Below are 14101 nucleotides of genomic sequence, written 5' to 3' on the forward strand. Positions count from 1 at the left end.
CACACAAGGTCACTTAGGATTACCAAGAGAGGCAAGGGGGGAGGGGAGGGGAGGGGAGGGGAGGTTTGAAAGCCAGTTGAGCCTTCTTCTGGTGTATATTCTCGGTTCTTTTAGTAATTGATCCATTCGCTTCTGTTTCCACGTGCGATTTTTGGTGAAGACTCAATAGCTTAACGACCAGATATCTGAAAAAGATATAAGGGGACCTCTTAATTCCACTTAGTCTACAGTCGACGTCGAAAAACCTCCTATTGTCTCACTTCCTAACTTGTTGTCGAAATATTAGCCATCACTGACTCTATCACCATCATATATTTGTAAGCTTAAATTCTGGTGAACACCAAATAATTAGGGCGAATAATAAGAGCTTATCTGTACTTATATTTTTCGCGTCATGAAGCTCTTGACGCCATTAGGCTATTCCAGACTTTCCTACTGACCTCGAGGTATTCTGTAACACAGATTCTTCTCGTAACCACGAAAATAACCATCAGCTGCTGGTACACCTCATGACACCTACACACCAATGTAGCAGCATTACACAACATGGCGGATAGTGATAACACACCACCTTTCGCCGTTCACGAAAATGAATTAGGCGAGAGGAATAAAAGAAGAGACCGGTGCAATTTTTCTCAGTTTGTGCCGAAGAAGAGTAGACGTAAGGATCAAAGAATACATCTGATTTAAGTACTACAGTCACCAACTCGACTGGTTAAGATGATAATTTTCGAAAATCCATCTCGGCAGGCGTTGCAACCTAGACCAATTTTGGATGCTTTGCTGGTGAGTCTTAATTTTGCATCTATTAAAAAAATTTTCGATTCTGTTTTTTGTACCGTCGTTTTAAGCACAAGCTCTTTTAGCATGTACTCTATAAATTATATTCGGGTGTACCACATGTCAGGAAAAGATCAGGAAAGAAGCCATGGAATTTTATTTTGAGGGCTAGATAATTTGCAGAATACCCGGCCAATCATTTACATGCATTTTGAGTCATGGGAAGTTGGCATGTTAAAAAAAAGTCAAGGAAAACTGATGTCTGTAGCAACCAAGACATTTCTCATTCGACAGACTTTTTTTTTTTTTCACAGATATATAGAAAACTTTTGTTCAGGAGTTGTGATGAATCACTATGAAAGTAGTATTTTTGTTATTCCTTATTATTTTCTTTCAGATTGGGCTGAAGCTTAGATAATTAATACCTTTTCTAACAACGACTTTACTTGCACTTTTTAATTAAAAACAGATCTCTTACTATATATAGGAGTGTAAATTGTAGAGCAGTTTAAATATTTACAGTGCTATTATTTATTTCTAGGATGTTTCTGATGGTGAATGACATTCTGCTTCATTCACTGATCCATGCTCTCTGACAGACCTTGTGCCTTTTAGTTTGGATATATCAACAAAGTTGAAATGGTAAATTGGCCACCGTAATGATTACAAAAGCTGACGTTTCGAGCGTTAGCCCTTCGTCGGAGCGAAATCGAAGGGCTAACGCTCATTTCGCTCCGACGAAGGGCTAACGCTCGAAACGTCAGCTTTTGTAATCATTACGGTGGCCAATTTACCATTTCAACTTTGTTGATATATCCAAATTATTTCGTTACTCCCACCGACGCAGCCCCAAACAGTTTCTTTCGAAACTATCAGCCTTTATTCACTTGTGCCTTTTACCTCACAGTTTGTGTACATGTTAGAGCTGTTGAATGGCAATGCTTTTACCATCATTGGCAGCAAGATTTCTTTCTTCACTTTTCCCGATTTTGATACAGTTACTGGCAAAGAAATTGCTTGTAAGTGCTTGGGATATTTCTCATAAATGTTAGGGATAAGGCCAAGGGAGAGGCACTCATCATTACTATTCCCAAATCTTGGCAGGCAAGCTGATCATTGGTTATAAGTTAATTTTGTACCACCAGTGTTGATCTTTTTTTGTACTGCTGGTACGGTTACAATGTAGTACAAAAAGCAGAGACCACAATTCATGTACTACTAGTAGGTAGACCTTTCCACCTAAACAAGAACTCAAACCTAGATAGCATTAATACACCAATATATACATGCAATATCCTAATTGCAGACCTTTGGTATTCATAATTACTTTTGATTTGTTTAATATTTTATATCTAATGTTTAATACTTAGTTATATTTTTGGTTCTCTGTACTGTAGTTTCTAGTGCATCTTGTACATGTGAAAGGATGTTAAACATTCTGTGACTAGGCACAAATTGTTTGTGGTTTGTACCCTAGGGGTACATCCAAAATGTCAGTTTGTTTATTGGTTAGCACAGTAGCTATGTAGATTACTCATAACTAGATGTAATGTGGTACTTGTGCTTATGCCAAACAAAATCAATCGTTTACCTTATGGCATATTTTTCATCCTCCACCATCAGGAAGCCAAATATGTGATTGCTGAAAGAGAACCCAGGGATAATATTTGGATCTATCATTGCAAATGTGTTGAAGGCACAAGGCAAACAGATTATTTGCAGTCACTGTCATCAACAGTCACAGGAGATAGTAAGTACAAGCATATAAACTGATAGAAATAATTTACGTAAATGCTGCAGTTTTATTGTTCATCCAAGTCACAGTTTTAATGTAGACAATAACTGTATCTCATGTGCACATTCATTAAGTGCCATTCATTTCTGTTTATACATTAGGAGGCAGATGCAGTTCCCATCCTCTTTCTTACAGCTTCTCTTTTTTTATTGTTGCCAATTATTTCTCCAACCTCCATTAAGTGCCTTAGTGTGCTAGTCAAATGTTTATTCTATTGAATTCTAACCTGAGTTGTGAAATGAAAGGCCCCAACTACTAGTAACAGTATTATAAGCTGTCTTCATTTACCTATTTTGTTTTGAATCTGACCCCTGTGACTTTGACCGCGTCCCCATGCCCCTGTGTCATAATTTTCTTCTTTGCATTTCAGTATTAAATTGAGTGACAAATTATTTCTAATAATAAGTATTGTTTATTAAATATTTCTCACTGGTTTAACTGCCACTAGTTCTGTTTATGAGAGTTGCATACATATTGAAGCCACTGAAAAGTTGATGGAAAGCTTTGACAGGGAAAACAAAGTCACCCCTTTGCTTGCCAGAGACGCATATTCTCATGATCAGACTTACCAAGTAAGATGAATGATTTTTTGCTTTAGAACATTAAAATTTAGGAATTATTACTAACAGTAATCTTGCTTTTGTCAACATTTTTCTGGTTATTTTTCACTCATCCTAATGATTTTGGTTTAAGTTAAATAATGTTAGAGCATAATTTGTGTATGTAAACAGCTAGGCCCCCTTCAGAGTACAGCTATTTATGAATCTTAGCTAATTATTATATTCTTGGAGAAATGACAAGTGCATCATTTGCTGTAAGTAGCTGTAAACATCATATTTTTCCATTTGTATCTGTTACTTAAGTAAAGACTATTTTCAATGGTTGTAGCATTTCCACAGTCTACTTACTTTTTGTTCTTGCTGTTTTTCTATCTCAGGAGGAATATCATGACTTATTGCCTTTGAATGGGAATAATTTTACCATTTTTGTACATGGAAATAAACAGCGTGGAGTAGTTGGCCTCCAGCATGCACAGTTATCACTTACGTTATCTGCGACCACCAGCGTCACAACTGTGAGCATGTAACAAAAGTAGCAGAATCTGAGGATGGAAACAATGAGACACGAAATGCCTAATTTTCTGGTCGATTTCTTTGCTGAGAGAAAAATTCGAGAGTCTACCGATTGTAAAGTCGTTGTTAGAAAAGAGGAGGTATTAATTATCTATGCTTCAGCCCAATCTGAAAGAAAATAATAAGGAATAACAAAAATACTACTTTCATTGTGATTCATCACAACTCATGAACAAAACAGTTTTCTATATATCTGTGAAAAAAAAAAAGTCTGTCGAATGAGAAATGTCTTGGTTGCTACAGACATCAGTTTTCCTTGACTTTTTTAACATGCCAACTTCCCATGACTCAAAATGCATGTAAATGAGTGGCCGGGTATTCTGCAATCTAGCCCTCAAAATAAAATTCCATGACTTCTTTCCTGATCTTTTTCTGACATGTGGTACACCCGAATATAATTTATAGAGTACATTCTAAAAGAACTTATGCTTAAAATGACGGTACAAAAAACAGAATCGACATTTTTTTTAAAAGATGCAAAATTAAGACTCACCAACAAAGCATCTAAATTGGTCTAGGTTGCAACGCCCGCTGAGAAGGATTTTCCAAAATTATCATCTTAACCAGTCGATACGTATGATGCACGATCCTCGCAGTAGAGAGCGCTATTTATGCAATAGCGAAAATCAGACCTAAATAAAATCAGGCCTGTACGGGATTCGAACCACTGACCTCTGCGATACTAGTGCAGCGCTCTACCAATTGAGCTAACAAGCCAACTGGGAGCAGGCCGTTAAGTTGATTCGTAATAAACCCGTGATGATAAATCAGATACGATGAATATATGAAGTTCATATATTTTGAACTGCGGTTATAGATACGTATGATGCACGATCCTCGCAGTAGAGAGCGCTATTTATGCAATAGCGAAAATCAGACCTGACAAAAATCAGGCCTATACGGGATTCGAACCACTGACCTCTGCGATACTAGTGCAGCGCTCTACCAATTGAGCTAACAAGCCAACTGGGAGCAGGCCGTTAAGTTGATTCGTAACAAACCCGTGATGATAAATCAGATACGATGAATATATGAAGTTCACATATTTTGAACTGCGGTTATAGATACGTATGATGCACGATCCTCGCAGTAGAGAGCGCTATTGATGGAATAGCGAAAAATTTGCATAAATAGCGCTCTCTATATACTGCGAGGATCGTGCATCATACGTATCTATAACCGCAGTTCAAAATTTATGAACTTCATATATTCATCGTATCTTAACCAGTCGAGTTGGTGACTGTAGTACTTAAATCAGATGTCTTCTTTGATCCCTTACGTCTAATCTTCTTCGGTACAAACTGGGAAAAATTGCACCGGTCTCTTCTTTTATTCCTCTCTTCTACTTCATTTTCGTGAACGGCGAAAGGTGGAGTGTTATCACTATCCGCCATATTGTGGAATGCTGCTACATGAGTGTGTAGGTGTCATGAAGTGTACCAGCAGCTGATGGTTATTTTCGTGGTTACGAGCAGAATCTGTTACAGAATACCTCGAGCCCTTACTCTGGGGGGACAGGCTTAAGAGCGAGAGCGACAAAGGGTGGTTGTGGTTTCATGTCAGGGTCAAACATCCTAATCGGGGATCTCTACCCTGAGGTGCGAATAGATTTTCACATTGTGGGCATACTTTACGACGCATAATTATGTCAAATCGGTGTTTCTCAATCGACACATGCTATGGGTGAAGGCTACAAAAACAGCTACATTATGAGTAAATTTGGAGTCTAACGGGGCCGTTAAAAATCGAATTCATTTTAGCTAATAAATTTAGTGGAGCAACCAATTCCCAGAAAAACCCTCTCGATCTTCAACATATTTCCTCGAAAAAGACCTTTTGACCTGTAAAAATGTGGCGAAAGAACCTCGAAAGGCTCGCCATCCTAAAATTAAATTGAGGCAAATAAAAAGAGTTCTGGAGTGACGCACAATTTGAACAATAACATCAAAAAGGGAGGATGGTAGACTGCAATATGGCTTGTCATGTTTCCCTTTATTTGTTGTCCACATCTTGAAAGAGCCTAAAACAAAAGACTTTGTTCGTGACAGACAATCGACTTCCTGAATTCTCGGAAAAGTTCCATCTTTCTGGGAAGAAAGATGCGTATCACTCAAACAATGATAAATCCGCCCATTACGTGTGATTGGTTAAAAATTATGACAGATAATCAAATCAACCCTTGTGATTGGTTGGATCTAAACTAACTCTGTTTGCAAACGTAAAGGTTACTCCTCTTAGTTCATCAGAAGGCGTCTGACTTTACAAAGCAATCTATTCCTTTGGCGTTCCAAACGAAAAGAAAGGAGAGGCGTTCAAGTACTAAGATGAAGCTGCCTTTCGTTATCACCTTTTTCCTCTGCATTTCTGTTGGTAAGTTTGAGCTTAACACCCACTTTTTTTTAACGGACTAATTTCACTGTTGCTAATTTATCAATGCAATTTAAAGCTTGTGTAACATGCACGCACTCGGTTCTTCGCGCGTGACGAGAACTAGTTAGTTAATGTCTTACTTTAATTTTCCTTCATCAAATAGTTTTGCTCGGGATTTACTCTTAAGAAGTAGTGTATGTTACTCTGTATAAAGACAACTGAGAGATTGGGCAAGATCATTTGGGGAATTCACACAGTTACACTTTGATGATTTACATTCCTTATATTCAGCCAGCGCCCATTGAAAGCATGAGTAGAACATTTCAGCATGTAAAGAAAATCTTTAGAAACTTATGTAATTCAGCTGATGACTAATTCAATGTCAAAATGACGAATTTCAGGATTGTTTGAATGCAGTCTCGTCAATTTTTTTTTTTTTTTTTTTTTGCACGCCCTGGCAAAGCATTTTTTAAAATTGAAGGATTCATGATATATGTCTGAAAGAAATGCACGCGCCTCTTAATCAATTCTCCAATTATTTTCTCAGGAGCATCGTGTAGACGAAATTTTGTGGCGAAGGCTACAGAATCCTTTATTTCCAGTTTTATTTGAACGAATACTTGGAGAGGGAACCGTTTTCGCGTGAGCGTAAATTTCGTTATGAGACGGTACATCGCAAGAGATGTTTCGAAACACGCCAGTGGCGCGGATGTTTCATAGAAGATGATGATGCATGCTAAAGCGAAAACCTTTTAGACTTTTTAGTAGTTATTTCTCGTCCCGGCTGTGTTGCACTGTCGTTGCTATAACCCATATTGTTGAGGATTTAAAGTCGAAAAACTACTAAGTTACAATGTTGGTGGGGGAATATTTTAGATAACTAATTATGAGTCGTTTGCTCCCCTTTGTTTTGTAGATGTAATTCTTCGATGATTCGTCTCAATTTCTTAGACAAGATTCCCATTTTTTACTGGGAATTGGGGGGAGGGGGCATCTTCAAATAAGTTTCCTTCGATTGTTTGTAAACTGCTGATGCAGTCCGGCCAAAGTCCCCCGAAAAGTGTTGTGATGTGCATTTGATCATATCCACATGTTAATTTGCGTAATAGAAATATTAAATTATTATTATTATTATTATTTTTCCTGATATGATTTGAACATTTGTTCGAATCAAAGTGAATAGCATACAGCTATTTCTGTAACGTTCACAACTATTTCGCGCAACATTTCACAACACACACTCTGAAAAGCTGCCGGCTTAACAGTAGAATACCCTGCCACTCATTTACAGGTCATTGAATAAGAATAACCTCTATCAAGCTGCCGTTGTATTAATACATCGAAATGTTTTTATTTTACCTCAGGATACGGCTTGAAGTGTTACAAATGTGTGACCACCAAAGGCTGGGATGACTGCAAAGACATCAGAAAAGAAATGGATTGTCCTGCCGGTTTTGATCGCTGCTTTAAAGCATCTGCAGACGTAAAAGCAGAAGGTGCATCCGTTGCAGAATATGGGAAAGGCTGTATGACTAAAGACGATTGTAATACTGACCTGAGCTCACTTGACTTCTGTAAAGACAAGGGAAAATGTAAGCTGGATTGTTGCTCTGGTGACCTGTGTAACGCTGCCACACTACAGAAAGTTAGCGTCGCTGCTCTCATCGCATGCACTTTGATGGCTTTGATGTACTAGGATGAAAAGACGCAGTTTTCTTAGTTGTTGTTGAACTTTGTAGTTATAGAAAGGGCCTAATGCAGTTGTTATGAATATTTTCACAAGTTTTGTTTTTTTACGCATAACAAGCACAATCTTTTACCGTGCATACTTGTCAATCATCATGCCGTTTTGATAAGCTGTTTCATTCTTTAATAAAAGGTTCTTTACGCTTTTTATTTTGATGGTCTTTGCATATTTCCTTAATAATCATTTTGTTCAGCGCAAGGTTAAATCAAATCGAAATTACTATTTTACTTCAGTAACGTTCCTCATGCGTCTCGTGCGCAAAACGTGTTTCAAATTCTATCATGATTACTTCATCAAGTGGATATTTTTCCGGAATAGAAAAGAAAATGCCGCGCTAGGTTCACGGAGAAACTTTAAGGGACCACGCTCAACCAGAGTGCATTGTAAGCGAAGTCGCTAGTTAACCGATCAAAAAAGGGCTGCATTTTGCCTCCGTATCAAGGCTCAATTTCCGATGATCACTACAATTTCAGCACTTTAAAGTTCTTAAGCAGTTCTGTCCTCACATCGCATTCTACAATGGTTTTTCGTTGTGCGTAACAAATACTTTCGCCATAATCACGAGTATCGTAAAATCTTGGCCCCATTCTTTACTTATGTTCCAAATATATTTCCTGTGTCACAATATCACTCTTTCTTCCCCAAATAAGCGAGTTAAAAGTCGTGGAAGCCAGTTGAATCCTACGGACTTTGCTTTCATTATAATGATATTTGTCACGTGCTCCGGCAATCGTTTCAAATGTCTCGTTTCCAAGTAAATATTTAATGCCTTTTTTCAATCATTAACATTCAAGTGCTGGCATGGGGACTGCTGTCGTAGTATCCCACAACCCTCCAGTCCATAGAGCTTTGTTTGGTGTGTTTCCTCGAGCCAACAGAGATCAAAAAGCCAATATTTGACAATTGCTCGCTCGAACGTAAAAGTCAGTCCTCCCAGAACATTTCACTGACTAGAGCGTTTTCCAATATTTCGGTCGAGACAGCAAAATCGGTCAAATAAACTCCTAGTGGCTGGTAGGCAGTGTTTGCGGCTAAGAGATTGTCCTGAAACCGAGAGGCAAGGCTCTGTGGCAAATGTAGAATTTTTATGACAATCTCGCAGTCTCAGAAATTATAAGCTGACATACAAGCCAGCAGCCGCCTGAAAGGGTTTATATACTTAACGTAACCCAGCCATTAATTTCCGGGCGATTCTATGGGGTTCTTTACATCACGTGGATTTTCTTGAGGGGATCATATTGTTGTGAAGGGGGTCGGAGGGGTATCAGTCAATCAATCAATCATTGTCAACGGATTATAAGAGGAGGGCTAACTGTCAACAAAGGAGGGGAAACACAAAATTGTTGCAGACCCTATGAGGGGGATCAGGTAAATTTTATCGTGTCACAACCAAAATCCTCCAGCCCTCCCTACCCTTTCCCCAGACAATAAATAACGACCGGTCCCCTATTCAGTTTGAGAGCTGTTTGTCTCGCTCATTTCCTTTAGTGGTTGCAAATCGATAAATCATTTATCGCAGTTCATTTATTTTACTTGTGCTTTCGCCTGCACTACAAGGAATCAAGCGTAATATAAGTTTATCAATCGGTGAAAGCTTCATTGGAGAATCGCTATTTCGATAACTTCCTCGCTACAACCACAGAAAACACGCAACAAACTGAATAACGAATTGCCCAATTTACAAGGATAATAACCGCGCGGTTATCACTCACTTTCCATCCGCCAAATGATCTCATATGATCTCCCGTGAACATTATCAGTTTGCCCTTTGGTTTAACGCGTCGGTTTTGTGCCGTATAAACAACTATGACGGGCATTTCCCGGGCTGCATTAGACTGAACACAGTTCCATGGTGAGTATACTGCCCAGACTAGGGAAAGAAGTTAGATCATTTTTGCAAGTATTTTCCTTACCAATTGTATTGTATTGTAATCTTTATTTAGACACGATCAATTCATCAGCCTATAAAAATACATATCACATACGCTAAGATATTTAAAATTAAAACTACATACTATAACACTAAAGCTGTTTTCCGCGAATGCCGTGCGTTAGACTTAAAGAATGTCATTGATCTTACGTTTTAATAACCCCAGAGACTCTGTGTTCCTTATATCGCGTGGTAAACTGTTCCATAATGTGGCGCCATTGTAGCTAAAGCTTTTTCTGTAATAATTAGTGCGCGGTAGTGGAACATTAAGCTTATTTTCAGAGTACCTGAGGTCATAAGCAGAGTCACGCCACGTAAACTTTGAATATAGATAGCTTGGAGCTAGCCCGTGCAGACATCTAAACATCATGGTGGCTTTATGGAATTCCTGCTGGCGTGCAAGATTTTTGTACCCTAAAAACTCGAGTAGCTCAGTTGCATCAGCATCATAGTTAGAGAATGTCAACACACGGGCTGCTCTATTCTGCAATTTCCGCAGTTTGTCTCGTAGCGTTTTCCCACAGCTACCCCAAACAATGTCACAGTAATCAAAGTGAGGTTTTACTAAAGCTTGGTAGATGAGATGTAAGGTTGATGCTGGGATCAGGTGCCTAATTCGCTTTAGGGCCCCGATACCAGAGGCGATCTTTTTCGTTAGTTTTTCGATGTGACTATGCCAATCGAGTTTATCGTCTATTATTACACCAAGCGATTTTGTAGCTGTAACCTGGCTCACTTGAGTATTGTTCATTGTAATTGTTGGTGAAGCTGTGAGAGTATTCAGTCTCTGCCTCGACCCTATTAGCATGAATTCGGTTTTAGTCATGTTCAACGTGAGTTTGTTCGCTTGTAGCCAGTTGAAGACGTTTTCTAGGTCTTCATTTAGACAAAACTGAACGTTCTCAAGATTGCTTCCCGCATATGTGAGGTGCGTGTCATCGGCATACATTCTCGGTTTACAATTTGATAAGCAATTTGGAAGATGTACCCTGTTTTCTGGACTACAAGACAAACCTTGAAGGAAAGCTAATAATGCGCAGGCTTCCAGTGACAGTTAAACTTAACCTTACTTTACTCAGCTTATGAACTTCACATTGTTAATCTGCGATTAATACCGAGATGCAGCAACAGAATGTCACGCTTCGGAAATCACGCAGTGTTACGTGACGTTTCGTCTAACATTTTAATTTACAGTGTGCTCAGCTGGAGGATTTTTTTTTTTTTTCGTTTTGGCTAAATGATTTACTGACACTGAGATCAAAACCTTACGCAATGCCTTACCAGTGTTGCACGACCTCAGTTTTTTCCCGGAACGACTTCAACTTTCCCACACGCTTGTAACATTGCGCGATTTTCGAAAATAATGTGACATACAGTTGCTGCATTATTTTAAAACTTAGACACTACATGGCCCTGTATTAATTTAAGATAGCTTCATTTACAAGCATTGTAATGTTCAACTTCAAGAGAAGAACCTAATTAAAAGCTCTCTCAATTTTATCTCAGTTTATAAATTATTTAGCAAAAAGGAAATAAAAAAATTAATAAACGCATGAGTCAGAGCCATTCCTGTTAGTGGTTGAAATACGGGAATGGCTCCAGTCTCTGATCGTCCACCTGAACTGAGCCTGAACCGACTAAATTAGTTTAGTCAGCGAAACTAGTCAGCGGATGACTAAGTGATCGCCGGAATATCGTAGAACGACCTCGCTAAACAAGAAAGGCTCTGCCTTCCCTTCGTTATGTAAGTAACCACTTCTTGTTTGACACATCGCTGTTTTCACGGTACGTAGTGACTAAAACGAAGACCCCCAAAACGAACACCCCCTACCAAAACGAAGACCCCCTACCTCGTTTTGGTAGGGGGTCTTTGTTTTGTAGGGGGTCCTCGTTTTGGGGGTCTTCGTTTTAGTAACTATCGTGTTTTCACTCGTGTTCTGCTTCGAGACACACCGTTAAATGATACTCACAAGCAAGGAGTTAAGATGTAACTTATTAATTTTTACTATTTTTATCATCCAATTACAGGTCGGAGCCATTCCTGTAATTAGTCGCTAGTGCCCGGACCACATCAGACTGAACACAGTTCCATGGGGAGTAAACTGCCCAGACTAGGAATGAAGTGAGATCATTTTTGCCAATATTAATTTTTCCTGACCAATATACCCTGTTTTCTGGATTAAAAGACAAACCTTAAAGGAAAGCTAATAATGCAAAAGCTTCCAGTGACAGTTAAGCTTACTTTACTCAGTTTATGAACTTCACATTGTTAATCTGCGATTAACTGGCAAAGTAAATTAGTTTCTACCGCAGTCAGTGATAAAAGTGTTTCATTTGGCTAGGATTTTATTTAACAATAGGTGTTTCCTGGTATATCTGTTCAATTCTGAAATAATGTCAGTTTGGTGGATGGATGAAGTTCCATATCCATCTATCAAACTGACAGTGACAAAAATAATTTATTATTGTTCAAATTCAACCATAACATATTGTGTCATTGTAGATCAGTTTCCTTTGAATTACTATATGGAGTAATACACCCTATTGCCGCTGTAGAACCTGTTTATTTCATTTCATGTATTTGGAACTGATAATTGCTGACTGTTACACTCAGTCTCTGTTCTTTTTCGCCATGAAGCTCAATCATTATATTTTATGTAACTTTAAATGCATAACGATCAAAAAATACTCCAAATAAGCCAAGAACGTTTTTGTAATTTTCTCCACAATACATTAAAAACTAGCCAGGGAAATAGTACCAGGGATACTGTCAATCAACACAATTACCGTAAAGGCGGCCATTTACCCACGGGTGATCTGTTGATTTTGCCTTTAACACGGGCCACTGCGGGTTATGTGACAATTTTCAAATCTACTGGCAGTTGAATTGAAAATAGTTCTCACCTACCTGCGTTTCTCGGGTGAATTTTATTGTATTTTAAGACTGCCACAAATGTATTTTATTAAGAAAAACATTGCAGTCAAAAAACTGAATTGTGTCTCTCTACAAGTAAGAATAAGAAATGATCTATACCTACTACTGTTATAAAATTACAAAGACGACCACTCTTAAAAATCACTTAAATGCTTTCCTTGCACTCTTATTTCACGCATAATTAGTTGCGCGAAGAACAAATTTTTATCTGCACGCGTGTAAACAAAACCTTGATTGTGACAAAAATAATCCAAGGATATCCGGCGCATCAGTAACAAATTTCCAGTTAACACGCGCTTGAGCTGAAGAGAATTTTCCCGTTTTAAGGGACTGGGACTTGTTAGGCCCAGGAGAACCGGAGATATCGATTTTTTTGAGAAATCAACAAATCATCATGGCGCTGAACGATCGCTCGCACAAATATATGGCCACGACTTCGCATTCTGTCAAGTATGAAACGTTATGAATTCTAGAGCCTTTTTGGTACAAATTTCCTGCGCGTTATCCACCACTGCGAGTAATCTGTTGACTTTTTTTTTCGCAAAACAATAATCGGCTGTGCGGGTAAACGGCCGGAAATTACAGTAATCTATACACAATTGTTCAACACAATTAATTTACACAGTTAATTCATTTAATTTAGTTTCTTTTTCAATGATCAAAATAGGGGTCACTGAGCTTACTTTGAGTTAAGATCACCTATTGGAGGCCAGGCATCCCACAGCACTTACCAAAACATTTGTGAGCCACACAAAGCAAGTCAATTTCTTGACAATGACATAACTTTTCCTTCATCTTTGCATTTGTGGCATCTCGAGTTGTGGTTGCTGTTTATTGCCCAGGTTGGTATTTTAACACATGTGAGATGATACCATTCTTTGCATTTGCCATTGCTGCACTGAACATATTCTTCTCTATTGCATGGTAGTCTACAGACACAGTAAACAGCAACAGATTATTTGATGCTGCTCAAGTGACCTGGCACTCTCTTTTCAGTTTTGGGGAATGGTGAAAGGCAGGCAGTTGACAGTCGACATAGCCTTGTCACAAAGATCCTTGATGATACTTCTGATTTGTGGGGTCTATACCACGATCTACTACTGGAAAGAATGGCAAAACACTATGGAGTAATAGGCCTACTCTGGGGCCTTAAGTCGCCGTAGCTTTGGGCGACTTTGGGTGATTTAAGGCGACTTAAGTGTTACCGCCCGCGGAAGGAGAGGTCGAAATCATTTACATTGAAAGCAAACATACAAGCAATATGGCGGACCAAAACGAACCTCGTGCGTTCAATTATTCTTTCTGCCATGGCAACCCGTGACAAATACGTTTACATGGGTAGGGGAGAAGTGGTGTCCGTTTTCTCAACTTATCCTTAACATAAGCAAAATTAGCAGAAAAAACATTGCGA

General features: G+C 38.7%; 1 protein-coding gene, 1 long non-coding RNA gene and 1 pseudogene across 3 annotated transcripts; all 3 read left to right on the forward strand.

The window, feature by feature from the left end:
- The first annotated feature begins 232 nt into the window (after positions 1–232).
- Positions 233–4073, forward strand: LOC148740725 (uncharacterized; annotated as a pseudogene). The gene is made up of 5 exons (XR_015990510.1): positions 233–786; positions 1688–1799; positions 2404–2530; positions 3008–3147; positions 3513–4073. The product of XR_015990510.1 is annotated as an uncharacterized LOC148740725 (transcript).
- Positions 4074–5918: 1845 nt separating this feature from the next.
- Positions 5919–7974, forward strand: LOC148740726 (uncharacterized). Its single transcript, XM_088729931.1, has 2 exons — positions 5919–6078; positions 7443–7974. Exons 1-2 carry the CDS (start codon positions 6033–6035, stop codon positions 7772–7774), a joined length of 378 nt encoding a protein of 125 aa, XP_088586057.1. The 5' UTR covers positions 5919–6032; the 3' UTR covers positions 7775–7974.
- Positions 7975–9293: 1319 nt separating this feature from the next.
- Positions 9294–12520, forward strand: LOC148740727 (uncharacterized). Its single transcript, XR_015994339.1, has 2 exons — positions 9294–9677; positions 11784–12520. It is a non-coding gene; the product is annotated as an uncharacterized LOC148740727 (long non-coding RNA).
- The last annotated feature ends 1581 nt before the right edge of the window (positions 12521–14101 follow it).

Source organism: Stylophora pistillata, chromosome 1 (genome assembly GCF_964205215.1).
Source record: "Stylophora pistillata chromosome 1, jaStyPist1.2, whole genome shotgun sequence".
In the NCBI taxonomy this organism is placed as follows: Eukaryota; Metazoa; Cnidaria; class Anthozoa; order Scleractinia; family Pocilloporidae; genus Stylophora; species Stylophora pistillata.

What these genes read in the sequence shown, in the direction of transcription:
- LOC148740726 (XM_088729931.1), top strand. Translation starts at nt 6,033, where the DNA reads ATGAAGCTGCCTTTCGTTATCACCTTTTTCCTCTGCATTTCTGTTG. An exon ending in TTTCCTCTGCATTTCTGTTG is followed by an intron (nt 6,079 to 7,442) that starts GTAAGTTTGAGC and finishes ATTTTACCTCAG; the next exon opens with GATACGGCTTGAAGTGTTAC.